Raw genomic sequence first — 17,882 nt, forward strand, 5'->3', positions numbered from 1 at the left:
GTTGGAATCCACCAGCCACTCCTTGGAAACCCTATGGGGCAGTTCTACTCTGTCCTATAGGGTCGCTATGAGTCGGAATTGACTTGCTGGCAACGGGTTTGGTTTTTGGTGTTAGATATCTATACTAAGTAGCCATACTCAAATACCTCTCTGAGGTTGTGTTCTCTCAAAAAATGTACATAAAACTCAATTTATTCTGGTTAGAAATTACTCAAAGGAAAAAAATGGGATTCTTACATAAAATAAGAACTTACAGCTTTTACGTTTTCCCAGTAACAGCAATGAAAATGGTTAATATTAAGTAATATCTATATGCTTCTAGGAAATGCTGGTGGCATAGTGATTAAGTGCTATGGTTGCTAACCAAAAGGTCGGCACTTCAAATTCACCAGGCGCCCTTTGGAAACTCTATGGGGCAGCTCTACTCTGTCCTATAGGGTCGCTAAGACTCAGAATCGACTTGATGGCAATGGGTTTGGTTTTTGGTTTATATGCTTCCAAGAGTGAGGAAAATGCTGTAATAAACAGAAAGTTGAGGATCTTCCTCCTAGAAACTTTGCCTTCTCCGTCAAGACTGGGAGACACTCGACCTACGGGCACTGAGAACTCCCTTCCTGCAGCGCATGGCACTCTGTATTGTCCCTTATAGCAGTTTGTTGGGATGCGGTCAGCAAGTCACGGGAACCTTCAGGGTTAGCATGACTTCTTCATCTAGCACCTGCCTCTTTAGCTCATAGCAGAAAGCCTGGCACAGAGCAGGTGCTCAGTAACATTTGTTGAACATACAGATTCATCACACGAGGGCTCAAGCAGTCTTGATGACGTTCCTAGAAAACTTGGTTTTATTCACCTATACTAGTATATTTGAGGCCTGATGGATAAAGAAAAGATAATAAAAAAAGAAGACAAGGAAGCGTTCTTTCTTTTGTTTATGTGTGTGCTTTGATAAACAAGAATAGGTGAAACAATGTTGCTGTAGCAAATACACTGATTAATTTTGATTTTCGATATTTCTTTTCCAGTCATGGGAAGTGATAAAAGACTGCATAACTCAGGGGAAAGGGAAGAGCTCTGGGTTAAAAAAAAAATCGGGCTCTGGCATTGATCAGCTAGAGGACTTTGGGGAAGCACGTTCTTTGAGTTTCATATCTTCACTTGCAAAATGACATACAAATTGCAGAGCTGGAGCCGTGCAGTTAAGGTCCCGAGCTGGTGCAAACGGCTTGAGCTGGGCTGCTAACCCACCCACGGGTACCGCAAAAGAAAAGGCCTGGTGATCTGCTTCTGTAAGGCTTACAGCCAAGAAAACCCTATGGAGGCGTTTTACTCTGTAACACACGGGGTTGCCCTGAGTCGGAATCGGCTGGACAGCAGCAGCAACAACAACCCCCATGCAGTTTAAATGAGATAAGGTTGGCAAAGCTCCCAGTACTGTGTCTGGATCACAGCAGCTACTCAGAGGTGGTACAGGTTGCCATTATGAATACTATCGTACCCTTGACCTATGAAATAATCCTTACTGTTTTGGACTTTCGCGGGAGGATAGACAAAAGGGCAGGAGGAGGAGCTGTGACCTGAAATTCCCCCACCCTGCTTGTCTCTCGTGAAAACCTGCTTCTGCTGCGTGGTGGCCACCCAGCCGAGCTGCACAGGCCCTTTAAAGGCAGACGCTGTTACAGTCCGATGGCGGGAGCACACCATTTCTGCCAGCGCTAAAGAAAACAAGCAAACCAAACAGCCCACAAGTGTTGGACTTCAGCAGAGACTAACGGGAGGCTCTTTCTCAGGCTCCTCGTCCAGAAGATGAGCTACAGTGAACTTGAAAACCTTTCCTGACAGGAACTTTCTATGTGCAGAGGAAAAGGAGAGCAGGAGCAAGGCAGAGGTGCGCTGACGCTGAGACAAGGGACGACAGAAACGGGAGGGAGAAGGACAGAGGAGCGAGGGACAGGTCATGAGAACAGACAGCTGGCTTTCTTCGGGCGCAAACCTGTGGGCCACACACATCTGGCGGTGTGGGAGGCATGACAAAGAGAGGTTGACACTTCTGCTGAGCTGTCTGTTCTCTTCTTATTCTAATTTGTTTCTTTATATCTCAATTTATGAATAAATTGAATTTATGTATTCACTCACTACGTGAGCAAACCCATTTGTCCAGGAAGGTAGTCATACCCGTAACAGAGGGAGCTGTCTCTTCCCTCTTCTGTGCTCCATACAACAAAACATTTCTGCTCTGAACAAAAGTATGGCCTTGCCAAGTGCATTCTGATAGGCGACTGCACCTGGCGGTCCCTCCCTGATGGCACTGCTGCTAGCTCTGCCTGCGTGCCCAGGAGACAGAGCTCCACGCTGCGCACGGCCGCGCCCGACCAGTCTGGACGGACTGCTGAGCCGGAGCCTTCCGCCGCTGGCACCACCATCTCGCGGGTGTTGTCACTCGAGGTGGGCTGGGCTCCCGCACAGGGGCTGTGGGAAAGGGCACTGGACCGTGGCAGGTGGTCAATAAACACGTGCTGCGTAAATGCGCACACTCTTTACGGGGTGCTTAAGTCTGTTGCTTATGGAGCCACGATTCCCAACCAGGGCGGCAAACATCAGAGGATGGGAGGAAGGAGGAAGCATCCCCTGGGCACTGAGCGCTGCCTTAGACTGAATAAATAAGCGTGTAAGTGTATGCGCTATCTTTCCAATGGATGTACATGCTGATGTGCTGAAGAGTCATTTAAAAGCCTTACCTAAATCACAACTATGCAAGTTTTGAAAAATAAACAGGGTAGGATTTTAAGAGTATAATTATGAAATAGGAGAACCCTGGATATACGCGCGCACGTGTGTGTGTAGCGCGCGCGAGAGAAGGCGAGAGCTAGAGAGTTTATGCTAAAAAAATAACATAAACATTAAAAAAGTGTTGTGACTTTTTTTGGTCATCAAATTTGGGAGCCAGTGTTCTAAGACTAGCTCCATGTGGCACGGAGAACACCCTATAAACATCAAGTAAAATGCCCACAATGGTCCATGTGTCTAGAAGGTAGTGAGGGAAAGGAAGTGAAGGAAACAGCCTATGTGAGGTGCTAAGCACACTGCCTGGCACGTGGTAAGTGCTCCATACATTTCATCACTGTCAGGGCCACTATGGGTAAGCAACGTCGGGAGAAAACACACACGGGTGTGTTTATGTAAACTGACTAGTGAAAGGAGTTCCCAGGCCCGAGGCACATCTAAGGCGTGGCAGGTATAGTACTTGAAGGAGGTCGCCACTGAGCAGCTTCTATTAACCCAGTGCGGCCCAACCTCCTTCCTCAAGCACCGTAGACGCAGAGACATGGGTGCGGGGTGAAGGGCAGAGGAGGGCACGTGCCCCCAGGGCACAAGTCCAAGGGAGCACCAGACGAGGCACGGAATGACATTCCGAGGTGCCACAACAGGAAAGGCGCCTGACTGAGGCAGCCGGACAAGAGGGGGGAAAGTGTTTCTGCTGACGCATCGCTGCTATCAACGTCTACTCACCTTGAAACTGGGGGGCAGGGGTGCAACTTAGAGATTGCCCCTGGGTGCTCGTTACCCTTGCTACACGCCTAGGGGCGCAATTTCAGCGCTTTTTGCCATAGCTGCCATTTTCGGTAGATTGCATCCTAGCCTAGAATAAAGCAGAGTTGGTATCCCCTCCTCTTGCTCCCACAACGCTGTGGTCTTACTCTGTGGCTCCACATCACGTTGTGCCGTATTCGCTTATTTATGGGGCTCTTTCCCATCAGACTGTCTGTTCTTTAATAAAAGCTACGATATCCTACTATAGTTACATTCCTAATACATAGTGCTGTACCTAAGAACGAGTGTGAGCGTGACAAATTTTTAATGTATGTAAAAATCTCGTAACATATATTAGAATGTATATGCAGAAGGACAGCTTATAGGCATAATGGTTCCCATAGCAAATAAACTGACAGTGAGGAGCAGGGCGACAGTATAGAAAAAACAATCAAAATTTTGAAATGGGAAATTGACCCTTTGTGGAAAGAACAAAGGATTACTGAATCTCTTAAAATGAAATCTACTATTAGATTTACAGTATTAGAAAATAGTAATATTTGATTGTCCTTTAGGAAACAATCTCAATAAATGCTATTCAATTTAATCAAGGTAATACAGCTAGAAGTGGTAGAGTTGGGAAATGGAAACCCAAACCTTACAATCTTGAACACAACACGGAACATGCCAGGCATTACAGAATACCTGTCAGTTATCATGGGGATGGTAATGACCTGGACTGGATAGGGCTGAACTACATCTAGAAAATTCTGAGAAAACTTAGATGATCATTACATGAAATGAAACCATGGCAAAGCTTTATCTGGTTGTAAGATAGCTTACATTGAGACTGGATTATATAAGGGTGTACGTGTGTTTTGTTTTGTAGTATTCCACTGCTCAGATACATTACGGGCACACAGTGTCACTCTGGGCTTATAAATAGAAAGGCACAAATGAGTTTAAGTGCCTTATTCCTTAAGGTAAAGTATGACATGCCAACTGGCAAGTGGAACATCAAGAAAAAACTTCAGAGGAATTTTAATGGACCAGTTTACAACGTCTGTTCAAGCTGTCAGGGGCTTGTCCAACAGAGAAAAGCCTTACTATGCAAGCACTTACCTAAAACTCGGGGCTAGAAGAAAGTTTAATTATTTATCCCTTGATAATGCATATAAAATTAAATGTAATTAAACGCTAACTGTTCTTTCCTGTAAATCATAAACATAATTAAACTTCACGTTTCACTAAAAGCAGAGATGTTAGTTACACACAGGAAGACGGGGCGCTAGTTTTCGTCTCTGTCTTTAATTACACTCAGTCTCCTAACCCAGGGATTTGCACCTGAGGCTCCACTTCATGTACTCAATAGATTGTATCTTTGCAGAAAGTTTAAGAGTTCTCTGATGGACAAAATAAAGTAGGCTGGCAGTTTAAAAGAAAACCGTGTCTGGCTCCCTGACAGCATTTCAGCTTTAGAAGAGCCTCTACAAGGTTTGTATAAATGCCAGCACTCAGAAAAACCCATCACTTTTTTTTCCCTCCTGCTACACTGAGACAAGCCAGGGCTGTAGAACTATGGCGGTAGGAGGGAAAGGTCAAATTACACACAAAAGCAGTAAGGTTTACTTTCACCAACATCACCCAAGGTGTGTGTTGACAAAACTACTTAATCTAATCGAAATTAAGAGACTTGATTCAAGACAAGGTGCTCACTGAGGGGGCGGGGTTGGGGGGTGGCTATTATGTAGCAAATGTAGACATATGGCCAAATGAAACATTTTGGCTGGTGAATATATGTAGGAAAGTTGAATTATAAAATGTAATAGGGGGAACAAATTAATCCAAAAATTGTGTAATTTTTAAACCATTTGTTTTTAAAATAATGAATTAATTTTTTTAAAATGACATGAACAACAGTGGTTCTAAAGGATAGACTTATAATGAAAAGAACCTGCTGAAAATCCGACATGTAGTTCATTTACCTGAAAAAATACAGCTTCCCTTAATTAACTCTTGGGTTTTCTCTTCCTGTCAGCATAGCTGATAATGTTGAACTATTAATTAGGAAGGCTAAACTAAAGCTTGGTGTTCAAACCCACCCAGTGACACCCTGGAAGAAAGACCAGGCCATCTGCATCCATAAAGATTACAGTTAAGAAAACCCTATGGGACACAGTTCTACTCTGTCACATGGAGTCACCCTGAGTCAGAACAGACTCAAGGGCAATGTGTTTGTTATGTTCCTTCTTCTTCATAGAAAGTTCAAACATTGAATTTAAAACTTCCTCTAGAAGGTATTTTGTCACAAAAACCCAACAGCAACAACATAGAAAAGTCAAGGACAGTTCTTACCATCTCCGGGGTCAACGATCTCCACCGTGGTCACTGCGGGGAACTCCAGTGCGGCCAGCACGGGCTCCGAGAGCACCACATGGAAGGTCTCTGAGTGCTCATGCTGGCCGTCGCTCACCACCCGCACTCTCCATGTGGCCCTGGTCTGGCCCGGGTTGAACTGCACTTGTTTCTGAGCTTTGCCCTTGAAGTCTTTGTCTTTTTCTGCAGTCCCATCTCTGGTGCCAATACCTTCACAGAAAAATAATACATTGTTTTTAGTCTCATTTCCAGTGGGATTCTGAAGGCTCTCCCTGTTATGAGCCTTTGGTGTCATTGTATCCTGCAGAGAAAAGTCCCTGGGGGTGCAGATGGTTTGCACTCAACTGCTAACCTAAAGGTCGGTGCTTGGAATCCACCCACCAGCACCAAGGAAGAAAGGCCTGGCAATCTGCTTCTGTAGAGATTACAGCCAAGAAAACCCTGTGGAACAGTTTTACTTTGTAATCCACGGGGTTACCATGAGTTGGAGTCGACTCGACAACAACCTTTTTTTTTTTTTTTTTGGTTTATCCTGCAGAGCAAAATAGACCCTGTCCTGATTCCCTGGGGGCTCTGACGAGAGCGCGCTGCCACAGGTGCTGTGGAGTTCGTCATTCGCTCTACCATTGCCCCACTTATGGTTTTGGTATGTATTCCTTGAGCCACGAGTCGACGCCACTGGTTTTTTTTTTTAAACTTGTTAGGAGTCCCTGGGTGGTGCAAATGGTTAACGCGCTTGGCTGATAACAAAAGGTTAGAGGTTCGAGTCTACCCAGAGGTGCCTCGAAAGAAAGGCCTGGCAATTTTCTTCTGAAAAATCAACCCTGGAAAACCTTATGGAGCACAGTTCTACTCTGATATACATGGGGTCGCCACGAGTTGGAGTTGACTCAAAGGCAACTGGTACTGGTTAACTTGTGTTAGGACTTCCTGTAAAACAAGACCGTTTAAATGTATATTTAGGTTTCACAAAATTCTTACTCTTACAAGTTCATACAATCTTAAAATGCTTCTCATTTACTTTTGCATATGGTGCTGCATGTTATAAAATGATAAGGAAAATTCTCTAACGAGGAAATACAGGCCAACGAGAGACTCTGTGAGTCAAAGAATTCTTTGACCATCTAAGTCACCAATGGCCACGGATAGTAATAAAAAGTTGAATATTCCCTCAACGCTTAAGACAATCAAATTCAGTGTTTGTCAACACAGCCTTTGACAGCTTGTTCTCTGTGGAACACCTCGGAATGCCATGAAACCATCTGAACGGAATCGGAGCTCTAACGCACGTGGTTATTGTCAGCGTGTGTCCGTCCTGCTCTGGCGGGTCACGCAAGGTCAGTTTCAGCGACTGGGAGGGTGAGAGCTGGTCGGAATTTCTAACTGTGTTGCTGGAGGATCTTCATCACCACTGTGCCGAGCAGGCAAACCACAGACTAGATTACATAAATAGCAGTGAGTAAGAGCCATCAAATTCAATACAAGGGAAAAAATATTATAAAAGGGCAGTCATACTAATACTTATATCCTTAAGTGCTGAATCTGAATCTCTTGGACTTCTCAGCGAGGCAAGTTAATGGAAAATAATTTCCAAACATATTTCTTTGAACATTGATGTCTTCAGAGAAATTGGCAGGAAAGACAGATTTTAAAAGAGGGAAAAATAAAGTCTAGTGACTAAAATAAAGTCTGAAAATAAATGCTCTGTAACATTTCTCATTTAATTGAAAAAATTTATCTCTTTTTGTAAAATTCCTTTTGTTAGCCTCAAAGTAGAAATGAGCCTGGACCAGATCAGACCCAATCACCCACAGATGTATACTGAGTGGACAGAACAGTCAAAATGCTTCCCTCCTAGTGCTCACACAAGGTTAAATTGAATTATTTCTTTCTTCATCGGATTACATTGACTGTTAGTCTAATCTTAAAATAAAGATGAAAAATTTTTCATTAAAAATATTTCTGTCTTAGGAATCTCAGAAAAAATAACTGACATACAAATACTGCATTGTACTTTTTTTCAGTAGCAGGTAAACCGTAATTAATTTAATGGCGGGGAGTGAAAAGAGGGCGCAGAGGCAGAAATTACAGCGCTGCCTGTCTCCTGCATGCCAACAGCTGTCTGGCTCCTGCGCCCTCAGAGTGTGTCAGCACCTCTCGGAGCCACTCAACCCACTGCCAGCATGACGATGGCGGACTGATTCTCTCTGAGGTTCCCACAACACACGCCAGCGTCAGAGCCAGCAAAAGAACCTGCTCAGGTCTGACTCTCCTAGCTACTGCTCACCTTCTTGTTTTATTTTGCTTTGCTTTCATCAACAATGCGTTAGTTACTTGGGTATTCAAAAGGCTGTTAAAAAATAAAAAACGGAATCAGTACAATACAAGGAATGTCCACTAGTTCCAAGTAGTCATCCAACACGCTGAAAAAGGTTCCAATCCCAAATTCCAGATTGTTGCTGTTAAAAATAATTTTTCTGGTGGATTTTATAAGAGATTTACTATCTATAAATAGACAATGTCTTTGACCTATGAAGCCAAGAGGAATGGGCTTTTTATTTTGTGAAAAAAGATTGTTGTCTTAAGCTGTTGATACACCTCTTGAACATGAGGTAAATCTAAGAAGGACATGTGATCTTTTTTCAAAGGTGACATAAGACAAAGATGGAATGCTAATTTGCTCTGGGTCAACAATAAAGATTCCTTTTTTGTAATGTACCGGCACTGAATGCATTCCTAGTCTACCTTGTTATTCAAATTGCGGGCCGGGTACCAGCAGCATCAGCAACATCTAGGAGATTTTTGTTTTTAATTGTTGTTTGCTGCTGTCAAGTCAGCCCTGACTCCACGATGACCCCATGCACAATGCAACAATATGCTGCCCAGTCCTGCCATCACCCTGACTGGTTACAGACCGGACCATTGTGATCCATTGGGTTTTCACTGGCTGATTTTCAGAACATCGCCAGTTCTTTCTTCCTAGTTCGTGGTAGTCTGGAAGTCCCACTGAAACCTGCTCATCATCATAGCAACACCCAAACTTTGCTAGTTAAGCTTGTGTGTTAACTTGGCTGGGCCATGATTCTCAGTGGTTTGGCAGTTATGTAAAGATGTATTTTGACAGTTACATAACGGTGCAGTGATGTAATTTGACAGTTATATAATGATGTTGTTATCCTCCATTTGGTGATATAATGTAATCACCTCCATGATGTGATCTGATGTGATCAGCCAATCAGTTGTAAGTGGAGTTTCCTCGGGGGTGTGGACTGCGTCATATACATATGGACATTCTGGCAAAGCTTGCTGGCTTTTGCTCACTCTGGATCCTGCATCTGGCTCGTCATCATCTGACCTCTGGTTCTTGGCACTGAGCCAGCGGCCTTCTGTACTGCCTGCCGATCTTCGGCTTCGTTGGCCTCTGCAGCCTGTGAACCAGAGGCCTGCTGTCTGAGCTGGTGATCTTGGGTTCATCAGCCACTGCAGCTACGTGAGTCAGGAGACGCCTCCAGCCTGACCCATGGACTTTGGACTTGCCAGGCTCTACAACCACGTGAGCCATTTTCTTGAGATAAATCTCTTTCTCTCTCTCTATATATATACGCTTCACTGTTTTTGCTTCTCTAGAGAACCCACCTGAAGACATAAGCCTCCACTGACAGACAGGTGGTGGCTGTGCATGAGATGCATTGAGAGGAAAATGTAGAATTTGAAGCCTCAACGCAGACCTTGTTAATCAAAATCAGCATTTTAGAAAGATGCTCAGGTAAACCCTACGTGAATGACAGTCTGAAGGCAGGTAGACTCTTGAAGTCAGGGCTTATATCAAAGAACTCAGACTGCCACAAGGACTTTGTTATAGTTGCTCCATTTTAATAAAGGATGCTCAAACGGTGTATAGAGTGTGAAAAAGACAGATCATTCCACACTATAATCTAATGTGGTAGATGAAACAGTCAAGTACACTTGATATTCAAAATACGCACAAACTTGTAGATACACATATTCAGCTGCCAAACCACAGATACTACTATGAATAATATTATTAGAATCAGCAAAAAAAAAAAAAAATTAGAAAACTGAAAAGCTTACATATGGAATTTAAATTTATGCTTTTTTCCCCAAGAGAATTAATAATTAAACACACTACTTTGATTATTAAGTGAAATTAAAATTGTAGTTTCTTTTCTGGCATGAAAAAAAAAACATAATAGAGGTTAAGCAAGGTTCTTTTGGAATGAGAGAGTAGTTATATCTCACGTCAGCCACATAATAGATATGGGATTGTAGGCAAGTTACTAACTTTTTCTCAGCTGCCAAGGATTTAAAAAGCACTTTTTGGGACCCTGGTGGCACAGTGGTTAAACATTTGGCTGCTAACCAAAAGGTTGGCAGTTTGAATCTACCAGGTGCTCCTTGGAAACCCTATGGGACAGTTCTACTCTGTCCCATAGGGTTGCTATGAGTTGGGATCGACTCGACGGCAACAGGCTTCTTTTTTTTTTTTTTTTTAAATAGTATAGTGGTTCAGAGTGGTGTGAGCCCTGCAGTCAAATCTCAGCTCCACCCCTTACTAGCTGTGTGACTTTGGACATCTTACTTAACCTCTCTGTTTCCTCTCTTCTCATAGGGTTGTTTCTGCAGGTGTTTAGAACTCGGTCTTGCACATAATAAGAACTCAATAAATGTTGGCGGTCATCATTATCACTTCATTGTCCACTACCTAACAACTGCCTGGCACATAACAGGCACTCAGGAAAACACTGGTCGAGTAAGGAATAAAAGAGGTAATAGATGGAAAGTACTTAATGAAGTATCTTATCTTTAGTAAATGTTCAATAATGGGTAGCAAAAAGATCTTTGAGATTCAAATACTTTTGTGAAATGCACGCATATTTATTAATATGTTACCAAGGTTATAAAATGAATAATCATCTCTATTAAACTATATATACAAATGATATGCAGTTCATAATTTTCTAAGTGTGCTCCTGAAGGTAACTAGTATTCTGTCTTTAGCCATATGGAATCTATCTAATCGTAAAAGTCCACCAGGGAAAGTGGAGGCTGGAACATGAACCATATTAACTGTAGAACCTCCACGAGGCTGTGATTCACTGTCATCTGGCGTCCATTCCAGGTCCTAGTGCGAGTTCTATTACTGTCGTCAAGGACTGACAGCTGGGGGCCACCCACAGCCTTCTTTCCACCCCTCTGTCATCCCAGGTTACTCAGTAACCAGGTGAGGTTAACAAGAAGAGCTACAGAGCCTTTGTAGAATTGTTGGTGCTGATCTCCGTATTCATAGGAAGTAATAGTTCATTGAAAAAATAACTTCAGGAGAAAAAGCTTTTATTTGACACTTTAGCATTCAGCTAAAAAAAAAAGGCAATGGAGAAGAAAATTGGAAAACATAATTTACAAAATATTATGCAGTACTACCTTTCTCAATGCTATCCGTGGGCTAGCTAAAACTGAATAATTAAACTAAGAGTGGGATTTCAGGTAAAACACAGACAGAAGCATCCTTAAAGACCGTTAAGGAGCTGTGTTTGTCATTGATGGCTTTCCTGCTACTTCTTCACTACAGTTTCCAGCACCCAGTGGCGCAGCTAAGACCAGCCTCTCACTGACAGTAAGTGAACGCCAGCTGCCGTCATGCGGAGTCCATATGACTCATGGTGACCGACCTCCTGAGATCCAGAGGGTTCTCACTGATTGAGTTTTCGGAAGCAGCTGGTCAAACCTTTCTTGTGAGGTGCCTCTGGGCGGGCTTGAACCTCCAACCTTTCGGTTAGCAGCTGAGCATGTTAACCATTTGCCCCACCCAGGGACTCCACAAGCCCCAAGGAGAGAGCAGTGTGAGCGTTCTGAAGAGAGGGAAGTGACGGCCTACACAGAAAACCAAAAAACCAAACCCGCCGCCATCAAGTCGATTCCGACTCACAGCGGCCCTAGAGGACAGGGTAGAACTGCCCCACGGAGTTTCCAAGGAGCACCTGGTGGATTCGAACTGCCGACCTTTTGGTGAGCAGCCATAGCACTTAACCACTGTGCCACCAGGGTTTCCATCCTGCACAGAGGCACCTGTAAATACGGAAGGAAGGTGAGCTGGCCTGGCCGCAGGGAGCCATCACTGCACAGTGGACAGCCACTCTCTAAAGTCGAAAAACAACCAAGTATTTTTAAAATAGGAGGTATTCGATATCTAGAATCCAAACAGGTCAGGGGAGATCATGGGGTAGGGAGGGTTGCGGCAGAGATGTGAGGGTGTGTGAGTGTGTGTATGTATGTAAGTATGTGTGTAGGCTGTAGGTGAGTCTATGTATGTATGTGAGTGTGTGTGTGTGTGTGTGTGTGTGTGTGCGTGTGGTATGTTGGTAGGGATCTACTGTTGAAGGCATTTAAATTTCATGGACTAATAAAATTTAAGAATAATAACTTTGGAGACCGACACATGGTTGCCAACTTTTTATTTTGTCAAGATTTTCCTAGACTTCTGGCTTAGTTGATAAACTCCCTCAATGAAAGCTCTTTGCCTAGATGGCAATAAAACATATGGTACCAAAAACAGTATAATGGCTCGGGGTGCTATCATTTTTTATCAACATATAATAAAATCTGTGCAATTATATTACTGATTAAAATTACAAATATACCTACTTTTTTATGTTTTATGGTTACAGAAAATTGGATGTGAACTTGAATTGGGGTTGAAAAACGTTTTATTCAAGTTTGCTTTTGAGTCTCAGCTTATTCTAAAAAGGTAAGGCAGCAGAAAATGGTCAGTATTTAGCCCCTTACTTTTGGTTACAAAGAGAAGTCACAACACACATCTTTTATTTAGTGCACTGGGGTTCCTGGAAAGTTTAGTGACATACTAGAGAATTCAAATGCTACAAATAGTAAACTACATTTAAGTACTTAATAAGTTACTGAATAGTTTTTATTTTTTATTAGAGTAGTCTTCACATAACGTTGTACACTGATGTTTCAGCAGACTTCTATGTTGAGGATTAATTTCAGAATTGTCTAAGCCTGTTCTAAGATTTAGTAACATTTCTTTTTTATCTTTTCACTTATGAGTGATTACTTCCAATTTTGTAAAGTTATTTAATATCAGAGAAGAGCCACTTCTAGGTAGAGGTTTGAAGAGGTATGTATTTTGGTTATGCGTTTCTGAGTTTTTCTGCCTTTGTTTTCTATGGAGTCCCTGGGCAGTGCAAATGGTTAAGAGTTTGACTACTGGCCGAGAGGTGCCTCAGACGACAGGCCTGGTGATCTGCTTTGGAAAGGTCACAGCCTTGAAAACCATATGGAGCAGTTCTACCCTGCACACGTGGAATCGCCATGAGTTCAATGCCCTGAATGGCAGCTGGTTTTGTTTTTTTATGGAAACATGAAGGTGTCATGTGACTGAAGGCCTCGGCACCAAGGGCAGTGCCTGGTGCCGTGAAGGGCAGGGATTAACCCTGACACAAATCTACTGGCAGGTGTCTGTAGCTTTAAATGTCAACATCCTCCTGAGCTTTAACACTTGATTATTAAAGGAAACTTGATATTTAATCACTGTAGAAAAATGATGGCTCTTTGTTAGAAAATGGGATTTTGAGACAGAAGTGAAAATTAAACTTACTTATAAATGAAGTTTCTCCCAAGTAACCTCTCCGTTTAAGAACGACATCTAGAAATTTGGAGTCCTCGTTGATCAGGTAATATTCCTTTTCAAAGGAGATCCACGCCCAATTTAGATGAAAATGTTGGTTGGTTAACCTGTTTCCACCTGGAAAACAAAAATTGAAAGCCCCAGATTAGTGCTTTCTTGGATAAGCGACTTTAAAAATTCCACACAATACTTCGATGACGCAGCATGATCTATCTCAGCCTTGGCCTCCGGACACCTTTTAACTCAGTACTGAAGTCACTCCTGAGGTTCACCTTTCAGCCAAAGCTTAGACAGGTCTATGGGGGCCCACGATAACACACACGTGAAGGACGTGCTTCATAGTTCAGTCATGTATATGAGACTCATGGGCACAGCAGCCCAAAAGCAAAAACAGGAAAGCAGGAAGGGACAGGAAAACTGGATGAACAGAAACAGGGCAGCTGGAGTGGAGAAGGGAAGAGCGTTGACACATTGCAGGGTTGGCAACCAATGTCACGAAACAATTTGTGTGTTAACCGTTTAATGAGAAATTAATTTGCGCTGTAAACTTTCACCTAAATCACACTCACACACACACACACACACACACACACACACACAGAGTCACTCTAGCTCCTTGGTTTGATAAACAACAACTCCAGAATATACAGGGAGATCTAGCTTACTGTTTGTCTTAGTCATCCAGTGCTGCTACAACAGAAATACCACAAGTGGATGGTTTTAACAAAGAGAAATTTATTTCCTTACAGTAAAGTAGGCTAAAAGTCCAAATTCAGGGTGTCAGCTCCAGGGCAAAGCTTTCTCTCTCTCTTGGCCTTCTCATCAGTGTCCCCTCGGACTAGGAGCTTCTCGGCACAGGGACCCCGGTCCAAAGGATGCGCTCTGCTCCTGGCACTGCTTTCTTGATAGTATGAGGTCCCCCCATTCTCTGCTTGCTACCCTTTCCTTTTATCTCTTGAGAGATAAAAGGTGGTGCAGGCCACTCCCCAGGGAAACTCCCTTTACATTGGATAAGGGATGCGACCTGGCTAAAGGTGGTGTTACAATCCCACCCTAATCCTCTTTAACATAAAATTACAATCACAAAACGGAGGCCAACCACACAATTCTGGGAATCGTGGCCCAGCCAAATAGATACACATTTTTTGGGGGACATAAGTCAAACCATGACACTGTTTGTTGATTATTACACAAAAAACACAATAGCTGACATAATCCTTCACAACGTTTGTTGATCTTTAAGGAGAGAAGTTAGAGAGCAGCAGGCAGTCTCCTCCAGAAGTGATTTTATCACAAAGCCAAGCTTCCAAGTTGCAGGATGGCTCACTTCCCACAAGGTGCCGCTGGAGAGCAGGTTTTTCTGCAGACATGGCTGAAAGGCTCATTTGTGATGTTCTTAAAAATACACACACACTTTCACAAATACCTTTTTCTGGTTCACTGAACAATTGTGTGGAAGGCTTTAATTATAACCACTTAAGAGAAAACAAATATCCCTTCTCTGCCTCCCTTTCCCACTATACTCCTTAAGAGAAAACAAATATCCCTTCTCTGCCTCCCTTCCCCACTCCACTCCACTCCATTCCTTAGAGCAGACAGACAGCTCTTTACATGGATTTCCACTCTCCTCTGAAGATAAGGCTTTCCCCTCCCACCTCCCCACCAGAACGGGCTGGCTGTCTATCAGGGAAAATAACCCTGTGTGTGATCTCTCTAATGTGAAAGCTACTCTGGTGGGTAAATGAAAAGTGGAATGGTTATCAGTTGATCGCTTTGCACCCATCCCTCCACTTCCTTTGATCTACACCAATTATTTCAGAGTAAGGAGAGACTTATAAACAAAGGCATCAGCAGTTTCTTTTAAGTCTTTCTGGAAACGGGTGGAAAAAAAGCCCAAATAATAAACACAGCTAGAGGCAAAATTTTAATTCTAGTCTCTTCCTTCCTGAGTTCCCATAGAGGGCACGACACTGGAGCAAAGGGAATGAGATGGGAAACCAGGCAGACATCAGTAGATGGGGGGAACACAGCAAGGGAACAACTCGTGAAAATGTTCATCTTTGCTGGAACTTTTAAACAATTGCAGCAACTCTGAGCTATCAACTGACTCTAATGATGAAGACAATACCCAGTATTGCTGAGGTTGTGTAGGGAATTGGTTTTCTTATTTGTTGTTGAGTTGTAAAGTAGCACAAACCTTTTAGACAGTGTGTGCGAGAGGCCAAAAGATGTTCATACCGTTTGATTTTATAAGTCCTTCTGTGGGGCTTTTACTTCAACAGAAGCAAAAGTACATATGCAAGCAAGCAGTCATTGCAGTATTTTCTGTAACAACCCCACACTGGGAAAATCTAGGGTTGATGACATCACGGCACGTCAAATCAATAAAACCTAATTCATCCATTCAACAATAAATATCAAATGCTTGTTGGAACACTTTAAAACTCTTCAGGAGATAAGTGAAAATACAGAAACTCACTAGTACTGATATTGTGACCAGGGCTCCATTAAAAACAAAAAAAATCCCACCAATCCCGTTGCCATGGAGTCGATTCCGACTCACAGCGACCCTACAGGACAGAGTAAAACAGCCCCCTAAGGTTTCCAAGGAGCGATTCCAACTGCCGATGTTTCGGTTAGCAGCCGTAGCTCTTAACCACTATGGGACCAGGGTAGGCTACTTGGTGTTTTAAATCAATGGGCTTTCAGAGTTCCTGGGCAGCGCAAAAGTTAAGCACTGGCCTACTAACTGAAAGGTTGATGGTTTGAACTCACCAGGGGTACCTCGGAAGAAAGGCGGGACGATTTGCTTCTGAAAGGTCACAGCCATTGAAAATCCTATTCTGACACACACGAGGTCACCGTGAGTTGGAACCCACTCAATGGCAACTGGTTAGTGTGTGTGCGTGTGTGTGTGTGTGTGTGTGTGTGTGTGTGTTTAAAGCTTTCACATTTTTTAATTCATGTTTTGAATAAAAAAGATAAATATATTAGAGAGAACGAGTTTTGTCTCAGTGCAAGCAGGGAATATATTCGCCCTTTTGTCCTCAGGAACCTAACAGGCCCAGGGAGGCTCCTCCGCGGGGCGCTGTTCTGGAGAGCAGCGGTCACGGGCTGGGAGGCTCCTCCGCTTACGCTGTCTCACTGGGAGCGAGTGACTTCTCTAAACCTGTTTCCTCCTCCGGGGAGTCTAAGGAGGGCGACACGGGTCACCGCCGGCGACCGCTGGGAGGCTCAGTGAGACAACCCCGTAACACGAGTGCAGTGCGGGTAGCTTGCTCCCCCGCCGCGCCACGCGGAAGACAGGCCTGGCGATCTGCTCAGAAACGTCACAGCCTTGAAAACCCTACGGAGCAGTTTGACTCTGCCCACCTGGGGTCGCCATGAGTCGGCATCAACTGACCGGCCACTACCAACAGGCACACCACACACGCTCAAATCCCGCTGCGTTCCCCCCGCACGCCAGACAGCTATTAACCCGCCTTCAATCCATTGATCTCCCTTCGCCTTCGCAGTCTCCCTACAGCTGTTGCCACATCAAGTCGAACCTTCTTTGCCCGATTTCCTGTTTCACTCTGACCTTATTTCCGTTGCCCTCCAACCTGCTCCCTGGGAGATCAAGCCAGGATTCTCGCCGCTCCGAGCCTCCCGCGGCTACGCCAGCGCTCTCACCTGCGTGCGTCTGCAGCTGTCGGCTTGCTGATCACTCTGCCCCTTACATGCCCTCTTCCTGTGAACACTGCTCGGTGTGCATTTGTCTTGTTTCTTTATTGGGCAATAAACTCCAGCGGCAACAGGGAATGCTTTTCAGACTCTTCTTGGTATCTTCCATACTACTTCGTATACTTGGCACAAAGTAAATTCTCAGTATATCACTAGAGCTTGATGGATTATAAAAAGGTACAGGAGAAAAAAAATCTAACAATTTAAGGGCAATTCTCCAGATGAGGCCAGGACGTCCCTGGCACCGCAAAGCCTCACATCACCTAAGCTCAGTGCCTCTGTCTGTGACAGGGGCCACAAGCCGCGTTAAAATACGAAACAGGAAAACAGGCATAGCACATTCATTCCGACTTGTGGCGACCCCGTGTGGGTCAGAGTAGAACTCTGCTATAGGGTTTTCAGTGGCTGATGTTTTGGAAGTGGATCGCCTTTCTTTTGAGGTGCCTCTTGGTGGACTGAAACCTCCAACCTTTCAGTTAACAGCTGAGCGTGCTCTTTACACCACCCAGAGATTCCACAAACCACATTAGTGATCTCAACCACTCTCTCTCTTATTTCTCTGTCATACTGAAATTGAAACTAGCATTTT

At 43.8% G+C, this 17,882-nt stretch overlaps 1 protein-coding gene across 1 annotated transcript in view; it reads right to left on the reverse strand.

The window, feature by feature from the left end:
* FREM2 (FRAS1 related extracellular matrix 2) overlaps positions 1–17,882 on the reverse strand; it is a 290,304-nt gene that overhangs the window by 141,860 nt on the left and 130,562 nt on the right. The window contains exons 3-4 of the mRNA XM_004388078.1: positions 13,541–13,687; positions 5,884–6,114 (exon numbers count right to left, since the gene is read on the reverse strand). Coding sequence (XP_004388135.1) covers positions 5,884–6,114; positions 13,541–13,687 — 378 coding nt within the window. The remainder of the gene's footprint in view (positions 1–5,883; positions 6,115–13,540; positions 13,688–17,882) is intronic.

Source organism: Trichechus manatus, unplaced genomic scaffold (assembly GCF_000243295.1).
Source record: "Trichechus manatus latirostris isolate Lorelei unplaced genomic scaffold, TriManLat1.0 scaffold00205, whole genome shotgun sequence".
In the NCBI taxonomy this organism is placed as follows: domain Eukaryota; kingdom Metazoa; phylum Chordata; class Mammalia; order Sirenia; family Trichechidae; genus Trichechus; species Trichechus manatus.